Source organism: Misgurnus anguillicaudatus, chromosome 17 (genome assembly GCF_027580225.2).
Source record: "Misgurnus anguillicaudatus chromosome 17, ASM2758022v2, whole genome shotgun sequence".
Lineage (NCBI taxonomy): Eukaryota > Metazoa > Chordata > Actinopteri > Cypriniformes > Cobitidae > Misgurnus > Misgurnus anguillicaudatus.
The window spans coordinates 26,176,823-26,193,562 of NC_073353.2; the positions used below are offsets into that span (position 1 = coordinate 26,176,823).

A 16,740-nucleotide genomic window follows, 5' to 3' on the forward strand; every position below is an offset into this window, starting at 1 on the left:
TATAAGGACTTCTCCCTGATTGTTTTTGGGAGCTGTGCCAGCTAAATCTTAATCACATGCTCCAGGTCCACACCAGCACTCAAAATGCAAAAGGAAATTTATATTTGGCAAATCAATTTCGCTAACATTTTGGCCAGCCACCAGTAATTAGAAAATCTAAAGAAGATTTCAAACCTTTTTAAACAAGGTTTTGAATAATGTCTACTATGATTCCTGTTAATACATTGCCACAAGGCAAAATGTCTCATTTCACATTTTACAAGCATTTCCATACTCGAGGGCCTTCTTTTGCCTCCATGTCAAAATGGAGATGAAAGTAGCTTCTCACTGCTTCGTACAACAAACGCAAAGGTTTATTTGATGAAAGTGTCCTTTTGGTGACCACAACTAAATACACAGGCTATATTTCAGAAAGCCTAGGAGGGCACGCAGGCTAACTCTTACAGCCCTCAAGGCTGTAAATATGCTCACTGAAGATTCTGTAAATTGAGCTGCAATGGAAACTTAATGATGTAAATCCCAGGAGTGCTCTGGCAAAAGTAACTCGGGAAACAACACAACAGCACTTAAAATAGTGCAATAAAAAAGTCGTCTTAAACAACAATTTAATATTTGAATGCTTCTTTTATTACCACACGTAAAGGTTAATAGTGACAATGTGGGAAGACTTGGTGGATGACTTATAAGCCTTGTAGGAACCTGTTCCCTAACACTACAGTAGGAGCGTTAGAGGAGGCCATGATCTGTAATAAGATGGCCGTTTGGCCATCACAGGTGCACGTTAGCAGAGACGTTGCAAGGCTAATTCATCACTCTCAGTTTCTACCGGCAACAGCTACATCTTTTACTCACTATTTATTTGTGCACAATTCCCCTCTGGACATCTATGACAGGTACAATGATATACAGCATGCCAAATTGTCACCTCTATTATAGTTTAATCAGTATGCTGCTATTGTATTGAGTAAACTGGCAGTCTATGTTTTGTTGTTTTAATTACCATTATTAATATTTTTAGTAATGCCAATTTACAGGCCAACAATGCAAAACAAAACCTTACACACACAATCATTTTTTTCTCATTTTTGTGGTAATGTGTATCTAACAGACTTTTAATTGCATTTATTTTTTATTATAAATTGGCATTTTGCTCAAAAAATACTATAGATTGTTTTTACCACCTTTAGCTTCAAAAATGAAAAAAAAAAATACTAAAATTGTCTTTATTCCTGACGGGCCGACAGTAAGTGCTTTTACAGGTATCTTAATCTTAAATAAAACAAATGCAGTGTCAGGTTAGCTGTTTTTGAATGATGCTTGCTGATCGTGTGATAGCATTTTAGCAACAAGTTGGACACCTGCTGCTTTACTTGAATTCATGAAATGTGCCAATAATTTAACATCAACACCTCCCAAGGGTATAGCAAAGACAGAGAAAGAGTGAGAGAGAGAGAGAGAGAGAGAGTTTGCACAACCCCAGAACATTTAAGCACACTCCATGTCTAGATAAGCATCATAATCATATCTAGCTCTAAATAAATGTGGCATGTGTTGGTTCACAAATGAAAGACAACGTGCCTCGAATGACAATATATAAATATATATATATATATATATATATATATATATATATATATATATATATATATATATATATATATATATATATATATATATATATATATATATGACGTACATAGATTTAAGTTGAGTACATCTTAATACTGACTTAACCACTTGTGTCATAAATTGTGACAGGTTTGCTGACTGAGGGAAGAACTCAAGTGAACACTGCCAGTGAAACTGAATGTCAAAGAAATATTAAGACACTACACAAGTCTACCCAGATCCTATAAGCTATTCTTGCCAAGCCAAATACTCATCATAACAAACAGAAGCTAAATTCCGTCCTTGGTTAGTCAAGACTATGCACAAAATATGAATGTATATGAATGTGGAATTGAAATGTGGGCGTATCTGTTGTCTGAAGGCAATTAAACACCGCATGCACCTGCATAGATTGCTTATCTGCACAATTATTGTTTGGTTTATGAAACTTCCCACACCTTGTCGTCGTAGTCTGCGTTTCCTGAGGCCGAAGATTCGCACTTTGGAGAAGATGTCGACCAGATTCCCGTTGCAGAGCCCTTTATTTTTATTGGGGCTTTTCCTCCTTCTGTTGGTGGATGGTCGGTCTATATGCTGCTCCCGTGCCTGTCTCTTCTGCCGGATCAAACCGCTGGCAATTGCGGCTGCCATGTCTCAAAAACAGGGCTGTTGAACTCCTTACACACAAAGCACAGACAACAACAACAAACCGCCCGATCTGTCTCAGTTATTGTCCCATTTTTGCGACTGTTTGTTTGCTCCTGCCCTTTGATAGAAACGGATGATGATCAAAGATATCCACACATGACGAACGGGAATATACGACGCCGAATTAGCATAATGAATACAAAGGTGAAGTATTACTTAACTGTTCGTCCTTCGCATGTTCCCCAGTGTTTAAAAAAACAATTGCACAAAAGTCACACGGTTTACAGGTTACTTTTCAATCCTGACAATGATTTTCATCAGAAGTTGTCCTGTTCTTCCAAATATATTATAATATGCAGATCTATTCAGCTGTTTATCCACGCTCGACAGTACCTCTTATCCGTCACTCTCCTTGTTTTCAACCCGGTAGGATGAAATTCAGCACCCTGGACAGCCACGTCCACTCCCGGAGTCTGAACAAACAGCGTTTCTCGTTTCTGAGCTGTCACGCGGAGAAACGCGACCACCTTCTTCTCCCAGGTGGAGCCCTGCGACTACACATATTCATATGTCTCACATATTCACCAAGTTCAGCAAAAATCCACGTTTGCTTCGCCAAAATGTTCAGTCATCTTCAATAGTCCACGCGACTGATAACAACGTCGAGACGGCGATGAGTTGAGGTAAGTTTGAATGTCTTTTTGTTGATATTCAGATACTTCTTAAGGGGTCTTCTCAGACGATCGGTCTCCATTCAGCCATGTTTCAGGTCAGATGGTTTTTCAATAATGATATGCGTTTTTGCTTTCTGTAAAGTCGCGTGTCTTCTGAGGGAGAAATGCAACGCTGACCGGCTCCGGTGAGAATGACGTATACGCGGTGTGACAGGAACGAACAAACAAATAAACTCGAATAAAAAGTCGTTTTCGCCCGAAGCGGGACCATAAAGATGTGCAGCAAATAGCCAAATGAGCCAGTGAAGAAAAAGAGAGAAACGTATTCAAAAAATGATCCTCAAGCTCGAGCTCATTTAGCGTCTTCAGCCTTTTGGAGCGAGTGAGGCGCACGCGCTTCCCGCTTCAGCCTCATACTGTAGATCAACGGCATCAACAAGTCTTAACGACCACGCGCTTCCCGCCTCAGCCTCATAGATAGATCACCAACAAGTCTTAACAACAAACTCATCCTCTGACATCGTTTCAAAGACGAGAAACCTACCTTTCTTTTTTTTTACCTCAGCCAATGTCCGTGTATAGCTCAACTTCTCTGAGAGTATAACTAATACAATTTAAATGAACAGATTTTCATTTTCTCAAGCTGTGTAATTGCAAACATTGCTCTTGTGAAATTGCTAAATTCTTTCAAAAGCTGGTGCTATGTGCAGTGATAAGTATGTTGATTAATCTTGTTCTGTCATAAAAATGCATTTATATATTTTTCACGTGACATAAATGTTGACACGAAGTACAATTGTATATATAAATAATTATTCCGTCCAAAAGCCAAATAAATGAAATGCCTGCATGTAAATTCAGCACCAGAACCCCACCCACACTCCCCACGTGCGCACAAGAAACCAGAGAACCTCCATCACATGTATGAGGCCCTCGTGAGACAAACGCACCTGTTTGACTTCAGAGAAACTCACCTATAATGTATATTCATATTGTATGGAGGAGTTGATGTTTTTGCTACAGGTCCACACTTATCTGTTGTCTGTTTCTTTAATCATATGGTAATGAGTGTTGCGATAAGGGCTGGGGTGCCAATTTAATATCATGCCCCAATAACACGGAGTATTTTCTCATTTAGATTAATATCACCAGAGAAACACAATCACAGACGAGGAATAAAAAATATAAACTCAAGAGGGCCATCTGCTGTTTGTGACTGCAATGAAATATTCAGTCTTTCATCCCTGCTGGATTTTCAACCCCTTCCTCTCGAACAAAATGATGCTGTAGCTGTTGCATGGTATTTGCAGACCTGACACTGCTTGAGCAAAGTATGAAGAAAATACAAGAATAGGCTATATGAAATATGCTATTAGATCTATCATTATTACATGCTTGTTTCACAACAACAAAAATGCAAAGAAATGTCCAAAATACAAAAATGAAATGGTTATAGGCATACAGAGAGAAATCATCTATAGACAGGAAAACCGGATTGCTTAAATACTGCAAGCTTAAATTAAATGCATTGCTGCCAGTGACAGAGTCACTGCAGTTTGCGCAGCCGCCAGCAGCGGACACTGTCAGCTTAACTATGACTGCATACAATAGCACACACAAATCATACAGTAATGAAAATGTCTGAAAACATTACATCTTTTGTAGTTTACAGGCTTATAGACAGTATTTTTGAAAGAGTATGTATAAAAACTCTGTAATGCATACATGACAAAAGACAGACCAACCAGAATAAGCATTTCAATAATAAATATCTTGCACACAAATGATAAACTGAAGTCAAAAAAGACAACTGCACTGTCACGAATGTGAGAGTGTGCACGTACCTACATGCTTTTTTCTTCTAAATGTGTGAGACTCCATAGCAAACCCATTGCACATTCAACAGAGGAAACAGCAGCACATTTCCCTGTCTGTCTGTCAATGATGGTCCCATTTATAGGGTCTATACTCACAGGTAACATTGTTAGTAAGATCTGACTGACTGCTCCATATAATTGTTGTTCAGCTGTCTGAGACGATACCCTATGGCTTCAAATGAAAATGCTTCAGTAAGAATCATCTATACTCATTGTGAACTTTTACTATGGTAAGCTAAAGTTAAATATATTTATCAATCACACGTTTACCCAGAGTTTAAAGTTAAAGCCATTATATGAACAGCAGGGCTCAAAGATTTTAATATGTGTAACACATGCTTAATTCAGAAGTAATTTGATGTAAAATTAATTACTAGAAACATAAATGAGAGTCAACTCCAACTTTCCATGCTGTCCTCCACATGTGGCCGGTTGCATAAAGGACTAGTCTTAGACTAGTCTTACAAGTAAGTAATCTTTTTAATTTTTTTAACTAATTGCTAGTTGGACAGACACGTTCTTAAGACACAATCCAGTGATGTTTATGCAACTGGCCCCTGGTTTTTATTAAAGGGACACTCCACTTTTTTTAAATATGGTCATTTTCCAGCTCCCCTAGAGTGAAACATTTGATTTTCACAGTTTTGGAATCCATTCAGTGGATCTCAGGGTCTGGCTGTACCACTTTTAGCATAGCTTAGCATAATCTATTGAATCTCATTAGACCATTAGCATCACGCTCAAAAATAACCAGAGTTTCAATATTTTTCCTGTTCCGTATCATGGCTGCAGCAGGCGCAATGATATCATGCAGCACGCCCCTTGGTTACTTTCAATAGAAGGAGACTTTTCATGCACTGCGTGCGTAATATCATTGCGCCTGCTGCACCCAAGGTATCGCAGCAAAATCCTTGATTATTACGCCGGAATGAGAGTATAGTTCCTATCGGCCTTTTCGCAACTTTTAATTTTCTGTTGGTCTTAGTACACAATGTAACTACAGAAGAGTCAAGTTTTAAATAGGAAACATATCGAAACTCTTTGGTTGTTTGTGAGCGTGATGCTAATGGTCTTAGGTCATTGAATTAGATTCGGTGGATTTTGCTAAGCTATGCTAAAAGTGGTACCGCCAGACCTGGAGATCAGCTGAATGGATTCCAAAACGGTAAAAACCAAATGTTTCACTCTAGGGGATCTGGAAAATGAGCCTATTTTCAATAAATTGGAGTGTCCCTTTAACACTAGGTGAATGAAACATGAAAATCATTTTAATGTTAATTCTTGTTTATTTATATAACAATAAAACAACCAAAGCTGACCACAGTGATTTACATCAAAGGCTAAAAAGAAGACACACATGTTGATAAAAACCAACTCATGTACAACACCTAGTTAAGCTATGAGAACATATAAAATAGTCATCCGAAAACGTAAATCTCTGTTTTATACAACTGTGCAATTCTCTAAAGATACGCATACACTCTAAAAACAAACGGTGCTATATAGCCATTTGTTTTTAGAGTGTATATGAAAGGGAAATACATAAGATAGTGGACAAGAGACAGAGGTGCCAGAAAACTAAAACTACTGTATAAATCCACCATAACTAAAGAAATGAGCACAATATGTTTCTTCAAGATTTTTAACAGAAAACATACCAAATAAATAAGCCAGCTGGTACAGTAGTCTGTATCTCTATTGAAGCCTTCAGGGCTGAAAGGCTTTATTAGCCGCTGTGATGACAGCAGTTATAAATTACAGTCAACGTCATATTCTGAGATGGGATGGGGAAAAAACAAGAGATTTAGCACTTTTTTGTCCAAATCAAATTGTTTCACACTGTTGGGGTGAGAGACGGAGCTTAATTTAATTGAGATAGTAATGATTTTTGGTTAGTGTTGTCAGCTGGGTTTAATCGGCTTTCTGAAATGTCACCAGTCCATTGTGGGACGTTGAAAACACAGAAGGCTCTTCAAAGACAGTGAATATGCTGGAGAATAGCTGCAGTGTTTTACAGTTCTCTTCATCTTTTTTTAATGGCTTAAGCAGACAAGACAGAGGTAACACATCATGGGATTACAAGAAAATCAGACATTAGTGTTCTGCCAAAGTGACAACGAAATTATTGAATAAGATGAGACATAAATAGAAAATCTCATGCTCATTTTAAATCTACAGACAGCTATGGATCTCATAATTTCATTTCATGCTCAAACATTAAACATGAGTATATTGTGTAAATATGATATATTATGATGACCATTTGTTTTATTATAGTCTTAAACTAAAAGGCAACATCTGCAGCACAATGCCATTCCATTATAGGACCACGGTACTATTTTAAGCCTATAATGCTTAAACAGGCATGAATAAATAACAGTATTACTTAAAACCATGGTCTACTAAAACCATGTCAGGTTTCAGAATGGTATACAATCACACTGCTCATAGTAGTATTTCGGTATGCAGTACATTTTCTGTATACATGAAATATCCAAATTACTTAATTTGCCAAAATATGCCAGAGATTGCTGCATGATATACTGTACAATCCAATGTACTGAATTAAACCACCCACTTCCATATGACTACCAAAACTGCAGAAATATCTAACAGGATTTTTTATCATCTTTTTCTTGACACAGTATTTTATTAGACTACTCAGAGGTTGTGCATTTGTTATAAAAATGTTATCCTGTTTAAATGAAGCCTTTTAAAAATGAACCAGAAAGCCTGAAGCTAAGTCTCTAAATCACGCTAAAAGCCAAAAGGAGACGAGAACTTGTGTTAAATCACATTTTAGATTAATGAGACAAGAACAAGAGAATCCAGCAGATCAATTCAAGTCTGTTTGTGCTTAAGGGTTTTGCCATTTAGTCTGACATTTAAATATCAACAACAGATCTCATTAGGTGAGAATGGAAAATGTGTCCTAATAAAATATAAGTAAGGAAACTTCCTAGAAAACAATTATGCGCACATTTTCTTTAGCTATTTTATCACAGGCTATAAACTCTGAATCATTAAAACTCAACAGAAATATTTCATTTGTGTTGCCAATAAACAAGGGGGCTGAATTAATTAAAATGTGCTATTTAGTTATAGAGCAGACACAGGCTTATAGATTACCCTATTTCTTCCTAAATAAAAATTAATAAATGTTATTTGCTGCTAAGAGATCTGAACAAACCCCAACACTAACTTGTAACTCCCCGCATCATTTATACAACCTGAATGGTACCTCAAATTGTGTGACTCGTTGCGGAAAGGTGTCCTATTAGTTTTCCAAGCAACAGGATTTGTAATAGGTGTGAAGACAGAAGCATAAAAATGTCAAAGATACAATAAAGAAGGGGCCTAACCCATATCTAGGGATTACTTGAAACGCCTTAGCAACCACATCGCAGTGACATGGCAATAGCCCATAACACCCTAGAGCTTTCTTGGGACAATGCAAAATCCTCCTTTTTTTTTGGCCGCAAGTCTGAAATCCAGTTTATGTGTGATGACTGAAAATGCTGCTTTATAAAGAATCATTGAAATCTTTAGATGTGAAAAGCACTATTGTGACAGCCATCTACACCCTAAAAATGGTGCTAAATACTGCTAACGATTTAGCAGACCATTTTTAGCGCTACAGAGCACCTATTTAGCACCACTTATGGTTAAATATAGCACAATATGGTTCTACACAGGTTTAGTTCCCCAAGTTCCCCTATGATTATATGCAGTGAATCACTTTTATTGATATTTAGCACCATTTTTAGCGTGTATCTGTATACCCGTTATTCTTTTAATCTTATAATCTGTAGTATTTGTAGCACTGAAACGAGTAGTCCACCCAAAAATGGGGCCCATAGTAGGAATAAAAATGGTCAATGGGGACCATTATTGGGTGAACTACTCCTTGAAGTTCACCCACTAACCAGAAATGTAAAAAAAATATATGTTACAAAGCAATAAAAGGTTTTATACATTAAAAACTTTTATTTTTAAAAAATGTATTTCTTTTTGGCCACCATTGTATGTGAAACTCTATCATGTGTGTGGAGCTGACGAAACAGGGCTCAGTGATGTATACCTCTTTAATTTTGGCTCACCACTGACCCCTAAACAGTGATAGCAGGGTGAATAGCTCTTAATGACAGGGAAGAACACAACGTATCACACACCATTACTCCCGCCAGGGGGATGAAAGAGGCTGGGATGAGCCCCTAAAGGGGGAAAATAGTCAAATCTAAAAGATATTGTTAGAAGAATTTAATATTCCTCTCACATCTCTGCTTGTCCTTTGATCCAGTTTTAAGTATGCAACATTCAAAACTGTCTCATCAGCAGAAGAGCAAAAAGATGCTCATCCGAGAAACCCTGGGCAGAGACTGTGAATTTAAATGAGCTGATTCTCTGCCTGGAAAGCCCTAAATTTTTCAGATCTGTGAGAGAGCTGAGGGAAGGACCGTGGTAAGTAATCTCCCTGCGGAAACCCAAGGGACCCCAAGCACACAAAATGGGCCAAAAAGCATATAGCTTTGAGTAAACCCCCTGAATAATTTTGTGCATGTCAGTTTGGTTTACATAGGCATTCATGCAATCTAAAATGTGCTCATTTTAATTTTTTGTAATAAAGGTGCAATTGCCTTGTACACTGCATGCTGCTTGACTTCACTGTTAGCTGACACCAATAGTTTTATGTTGAATCATTTTTTCAATCATGCTCACTGATACTATCCAAATGCTATCATCCCAATAGGAGCCCAGAGGTAAACTCTAGCCAACCTACACTCTGTAATGCCATATAAGCAGCTCAAACAACTTTCCAGAGAAGTGAGAATACCATGATGGGGAACAAGCTGGCACACATGGAATCTGCCCTCTATTGGATTGTCCTGAGTTTAAATGCTCCCACACAGCACATGCTGTGGCCCACTTTCCATGCTGGCCCCAACTAAATAGCATCAAACATGAACACACCCACCCAAAATCCTAACAAAGATGTGCTGAACACCCACAAAACCCCTACACACAATCACACACAGTGTAATCAGTAAACATGAGAAAGACAGAACACAACAGAATAAACATGTAAGCTGGGAGCAAAGAGATCAGCCACTCCACAATTCATGACATAAGTGAGATTTCTAATAGGTACTTCCATTGAATGCTAATACCCAACAAGCCGCTTAATGTCCATCCTTAATCTGTGCCAATCTAAACCTTTCTCTCTGACTGCTTGTTTCAGCAGTTACATGCAAAATCCTGTTGGTCAACTTGGAGCAGTGGATTGTTTCACTCGCTGAAAAAAAAATCCTTGTTGAACTTATATTTTTAAGTTTATTTACAATTCATTTGAACTTTTTTGACTAGTAAGGAGTTGCTATAAATAAATAAAAAATAAGTTGAATTAGCTTAAACGCAAAAAACATGCAAAAAAAACCTTGAAAACAGGCCAATCTCAACATAACACCGACTGTGACATGACAGTCATGATGTACGCCCCAACATTAAATTACACATTAAATTAATTACAATGTTGCTACAATAATAAATTACAAAGTTGTGACTGCTGAGTTAGCGCTTTATGCTAGTTAATGCTATATGCTAGCATTTAGGCTAAAGTTCTACTATTGACGTTACAGCTATGTTTTGCAGTACATACTGGAAAAACACACTTATCACTCAGATACGTCCATTTCCAATCTCCAAATAATTCAGTATTTGTCAAAATCGGTATCTTCGTATGATACAGGCTCAAACATAAGGTCTGTTTGCACACACACAGAGCTACTGAAATGAGCTGCTCTTAGAAATAGCCAATCAGAGCAGAGCTCAACATTATTATTCATGACCCTTTCAAATAAGATAATAATAGACAATTTAATTCTGGGGACAAAATCCTAGGGTTGTAAATAAACACACTGAATCTTTGCTGCCTTAAATTTTTTTATTGAATCAACTCAGATTTACAAGTCATGTCAACTTACTATTATTTAGCTTGACAAGAGATGAGTCGCTACAAATTACAAAAAAATGACTTTTTTCAACTTTATTTTATAACAACGCATCTGTAGTTATAACAACTCATCTAGTCAAGATTAATAATAATAATAAGTTGGGGAAGCAAAGATTTTTTTACAGCGCATGTAAAACCGCCTCTGGATCATTTTCACACTTACTAAAGTCAGATACCTTCTATGTAGGTATCAGAGAACAATGTAACATATTTTATCAATGCATTCTTTGGCTACTTTAAGTTATTTCAACTTAATTTATATAATTTATAGCAAGTCCTCACTAGTCAAGAAAGGAATTGTAAATTCAAGTTGATTAAACTTAAAAATGTAAGTGCAACAATGATTTTTTTACAGTGAAAGTTCTCTTAAAACTAGTGCTAAAAATGTATTATATATTTCACACATTGACGCATTGACAACACTGTATAATGATTTCTAATTGTCCATTAAAGGAATTTTGATAAGGGTTTTAAATGTGTTAGTCAATCTGCCTTGCAAATCAGACTTTAAACATTAAATAGTCCTTCGTCCATTTGTAAATTTGTCCCTAAGTCTTTGCAGAGAAGCACAGAATTGATTCTGGAAACACAAACACAAGAACTTATCAGAGCTGAAATCCTTTTAGCTGACCCAGGATCTGCTTAGAAATGAATTCATCTTAATTCAGTCGCAGTGTAATTGTATAGCCAGGTCAAACTCATACAAAATTAGTGCAACCACAAATCAATAGGAGCTGAACCTGAATTAAATATCACTTCCTTTGAAAAATGACCAGGAATGCAATACAGTGAAAAATCTTAGGCCAAGTCAACAGAAACCTAAAGCAGGCTGTGAGGTTTAATATACTCTGCTGGAGACAGACCAGTATTAAAGAAATAGTTTTAAAAATAATAATAATATTCATAATTCTGAAGTTTGAATATGCTGAGATTTGGTTTCACAAAAAAAACTATAATATAATTGATGAAAAGACCCATACTGTCAAAGCTGCTGGTGGACATGTATTAACAAACTTGGTGAAGGTGGTAGACCTGATGGTCAATTTATTTAAAACTCTGACATGGTCAAAGCACGAAAAGGAATTCTATATATAATATTCTAATATTTTCTGACACTTTAGCAAGGTTACAGGTTACAAGGATCACAAACATACCCACAAACGAATATTGCCTTCTTACAGTCTTATAATGTTTGTTACACCGCTTATGTTTTCTACAGCCTTATCCAAGATTCTGATCATCCTGACCTGTACTGTAAGTAAAGAAGGTTCAGTTCATTTGTGTCCCTGCAGAGTGAAGAAGAACCTTGAGTCCTATACATTCTGCAGACCCTTAAAAAACTGCTGACCGGCTGCTAAAAGCCAAGGGAAGGTGAGCTGCAAAGAACATTGGACAAAGACCAGGCCTGGTCCCTGCTTATCAGCCAGAAAATGAGATTAGTTAAGTCTGAATTGCAGCAGACACAGAAGTGTGTAATACTATTAGTGATCCTCACTCAGGTGTGAAGATATAACCACTGCATATCAGTCAACATTGCTCCAGATAGTATTTCAAAAATACTATCCCAATCACACATTGCTCAACACAAAATATATGTTTAGACAGTATGAGAATGACTACAAACACAGACAAGTCAACTCATAAAAGCTGCAGTAGTTACAGTAAACAAATTCTCCATTTAAAGATCACACAACATCCACAAAATGAGGGGACAGCTGTGCAGGGAAAATATTAATTTAAAAATTAAATAAATTAATGAATGTGAAAATGGATAAAAAATGAATAGGATAAAAGTAGTAAAGGTAAAATCGCTGGAAAAGATATGCTTGAGATTCTAATACTGTAATAGTATCCAGTGGCTCATGACTGCTCAAGTGGGCGCAAATTCAAAATATGTGTTTGGAGTGTCATGTGTGTTGCTCGTGTTTTCAAAATATGTGTTTGTTGCGTCATGTAAACGATGACGCAACAAAAAAATAAGTGCCTGCTACACACGCTTCAAAACCTTTTATTATAAAAGAGATGCTCACGTTCACAAAATACACGCAAGACACTAAGTAAACTCTGATTACGCATGAGATTATGAGAGTATCTGGCAAATGCGAGCGTCTCTTTTATCATAAACCTTATTTTGATAAGACACGTGATGCACGCAGGAACACTAAACGCACAGAACACATATTTTAAAATTACGAACCACACACATGATGGGCTACATACATGTTGTGACGAACTTCGCCCTTGAAAAAAGAAGTCAACTGCCACCACTAATAGTATCTAAGTCACACTTTATTGTAAGGCATCACTGTAACACTGTTTACAGTACATTTAAGTAAAGAGTACTTACAATTAACAACATGTACTTACTACATGTACACATGTACTACACTAAAAGTAAAAGTTGGATTAACCTCAAAAATGGCTTTAATTGGTAACACCTAAAAAAAAATTGTGTAAAAATTTAGGTTAAAAAATGTAAGTGTTACCAATTGAAGTATTTTTTAAGTAGATCTAGTAGTAGATCCACTTCAGAGTTGTATAGTACTTAAGTATTTTTACTTTCTACATAAAAGTAAATTTTCAATTTTTCGTATTCGTATTCTTTGGAAAACAAACATTCCAAAACATATTATCATAATTTTTACTCCACTACATTTCATAATTTCAAGTTTTTGGTTTATATTTAATATTTAAGTACATTAAACATCTAGTAATTTTTTATACTTTTACTTATGTAAAAAAAATCGTACTTTTACTCAAGAAAGTAAAAGTACACAATTTTTATGTAATTAGGCATTAAATCAATTTTAATATGCAATATATAATGAATTCACAGTATGATTTTATGCTTTAGAATGTAGTGAACATTTTTTAGTAAAGAAAAGTAATTTTTTTCCCAAGACAAACACATAGATGCTTGGAAAATGTAACTAAAATACTTAAGTATTATACACCTCTGATCCACTTTGTGTTTAGTTTAGTGTTAGTTGGATTTAATAATGCAAAAAGTACTATTATTACTATAATAAAAGGCAGTGTAAAATAAAGTGTTACCAACAACTGTTTTAATAAAGTCATTAATTACATAAAGTTACATTTAAAAATGACATAAAAATGTTGACATATTTTGTATTATGAAAGAAAAATATTCATTTATGTGATTTATGTAGGTAAAAGTAGGCACATTTATTTATTTAGTATTTGTAATGCTATATCAGCAACAAAGGTTATTTATATAGTAAACTCAGAGTATAAAAGTGGGCACATAAATATAAATAACAGTAAACTGTGGTAAACAGTAATTTTTTGAGCAATGCTTTGACAGAAATGATATAATTGCTTATAATGATTTATAGTTTGTACATTTTCTGGATTAGTGAAGCAGCAGGTCAGGTGTTTGTTCCTGCGTCAAAAGTCTTTAAATAGCTACTAAATCTTAATGGGGGGGGGGGGTTCCCAGGCAAGCTTATCCTAGTCCCAGACTAAAGTGCATGTTTGACTAAAGTGCAAAACACCTTTTACTGACACATCTTAACATATCACTGCCATTGTTTTGTCTCAAGATGCACACCCGCATTGTTTTTTGTAAGGTTTGTTTGTAAAAACTACTTAAATGTCCTTAAATAACTAAGGCCTAGTCCTGGATTAATCTAAACCCTGTCCAGGAAACTGACCCAATAACTAGATACATAATTAAAGTTACTGCAATAACATATGTGGGAAAAATAGATTACATAGGTAAAGTTTAATGTATCGAGTAATGTTATATTTTGAAAAATGTTATAGATGGAAAGATGCCAATGGCAAAGACAGGTTATAAATGATTGTTGCTAGTACTGATAAATGTTTGCTTTGTGCTATACTGTTAGACAACCACAAGAGGGAGGTGAAGAGCACATCAGAGACCAGCTCAGTGATACAGTATCTGTAATATCACAGCCTTAAACTGCAAAATGTGCCTAAACAATTCTTTATTACAGCCATTATCTGCCACAATGTGATAAATAATACAGCTATAGAGCTGAATACGATGAATACAACATGTAACAACAGTCAACACAACATTTGAATGTAATCTTACACCAAGTAAACCACATTTATAGTGAGGTTTTCCAAATCAGAGCAGTTTGAAAACCTGTAAACAAATGTCATATTAGTAATTTTATGAAAAATGTAGAGATTGTGTTAACACATGTTTCTAACACTGTGGTATTTGAATATGAATATGAGCATAGTGTGTTTGGAAAATATGGAGGAATGCACAAAAAGGAACCTGTAAGACCTTTATGTATATGCTTAAGACAACAAAGATGCCCTCAAGTGGCCAAATAGGGCCACTTCAGGCAGATACTGCAAACAGTTCACTGATTTCATTAGCAAACAAAACACATGACCCATCTGTGAAAGACAGCAGTTTTAGATCCACAATCTAGGGCCACATGCTGCTCATAAACAAACATGAAGACAAGTCAGCTATCCATGCATGTCAAATTGCAACACACACTGGCACTTACATGATCACGAAACATCTGGTAGGGATCTGGATGACATGCTTACTGTGATCTGCTGCAGGCACCATTTCCCCAATTCAAAAGCATTAGATAACTGCACTGCATGCTCCGGCTGATAGATTGATCTATTGTCTTTTCCTAACCCTGCTATGTCATAATCAGTAAGAAGTTCGGGAGTGTATTATGTCATTTCCAGATGTTACGTAATGCAAGCGCTCTCTGTAGGTGCTCACAGCTCTGAACCTCACATCATGGATTACAGGGTGAGACACAGGCCAATAGGAGTGTGTGGCTAGTGTATGATGTGTGTTTTAATATGATCACACACTGTTTGCAAAATCATGAAATGCTTTGGCGTTGATAAAGACAGCTTGCTTTCAGTCTCACATTACAAGTTGCGTATAAATAGAGATCAGTTTATCAAGGGCAGTGTATGCCCATCCAAGTAACCATTTATTAAACACATCAGCCATTGCATTTTTAATGCCGCACCGCCATTCACATACTGTAGGGAAATGGGTTCATTTGGACTATACAAAAAAAATGCAGTATTCTTCAACCCACACAACAGTATATTGTAGACCATTTGTCACTCCCATTCAAAATCAACCCATAGGAGCATTTATCAAATTAGCATCTCTATCAGCACTGCACATGTAAAGCATTGCGTTAACAGTGCAACGATCACAGAGAACATGCATACATACTGGTTAGTATTAGGGGTGCACTATAAATGCAGATATACACTAATAATGCGTGGGCGATAACTATTCTGAAACGCACAGCCGATGTTATTCACAACTATTTCATGTACTACGGCTTTTGATCAGTAAGTCCTTATTGATCTGAAATCACTGTTAGTTTGAGTCGTTTATAACATGCATTTGAACAGTCATCACACATAATCATTAAACCTATACTTTATTATCATGAAAATACCTGAAACAAATTGAGAAATTGAGAAAAGCAATATTTATATCCTTAAGCCATTTCCTGGAGCTACGTGTCATAGCCATATAGATATGTATAATTAAGGCTAGATGTGTTACGGCGGAGTCTCTAAAGTCATCACCTTGCGGCCATCTTACCAAAGGCAGCTCGCTCACTCATAGCATTGAGTTTTAATGGTGCAGGTACTTTTAAATGAAACTTGCTCAATTTTCTACCAATTGGCTATAATTCTGGGTGCTTTAACATGTTTCATGACATTTTATTTTATTGAATAAGTATGCAGTGTCATAGGTACATCTTTGACGTTTATAACAAACCAAACCGTTTGAAAATCGGTAGAAAATTAAGCAAGTTATGGTCATTTAAAAGTACCTGCACCATTAAAACTCAATGCTACAGGTGAGTGAGCGACCTGCCTGTGGTAAGATGGCCACCAAATGCAGACGTTCCACTCAATTGGC

General features: G+C 36.2%; 1 protein-coding gene across 2 annotated transcripts in view; it reads right to left on the reverse strand.

Annotated features, from left to right (window-relative positions):
• Positions 1-16,740, reverse strand: part of fgf14 (fibroblast growth factor 14) — a 157,092-nt gene that overhangs the window by 58,823 nt on the left and 81,529 nt on the right. The window contains exon 1 of one of the 2 annotated variants that reach the window (XM_055214693.2): positions 2,067-3,438. The exons of the other annotated variant lie outside the window; for it this stretch is intronic. Within the exon in view, the coding sequence (XP_055070668.1) occupies positions 2,067-2,259 (193 nt within the window). The 5' untranslated portion in view covers positions 2,260-3,438. Of the gene's footprint in view, positions 1-2,066; positions 3,439-16,740 lie in introns of those variants that run through there. 2 annotated transcript variants of the gene reach the window in all.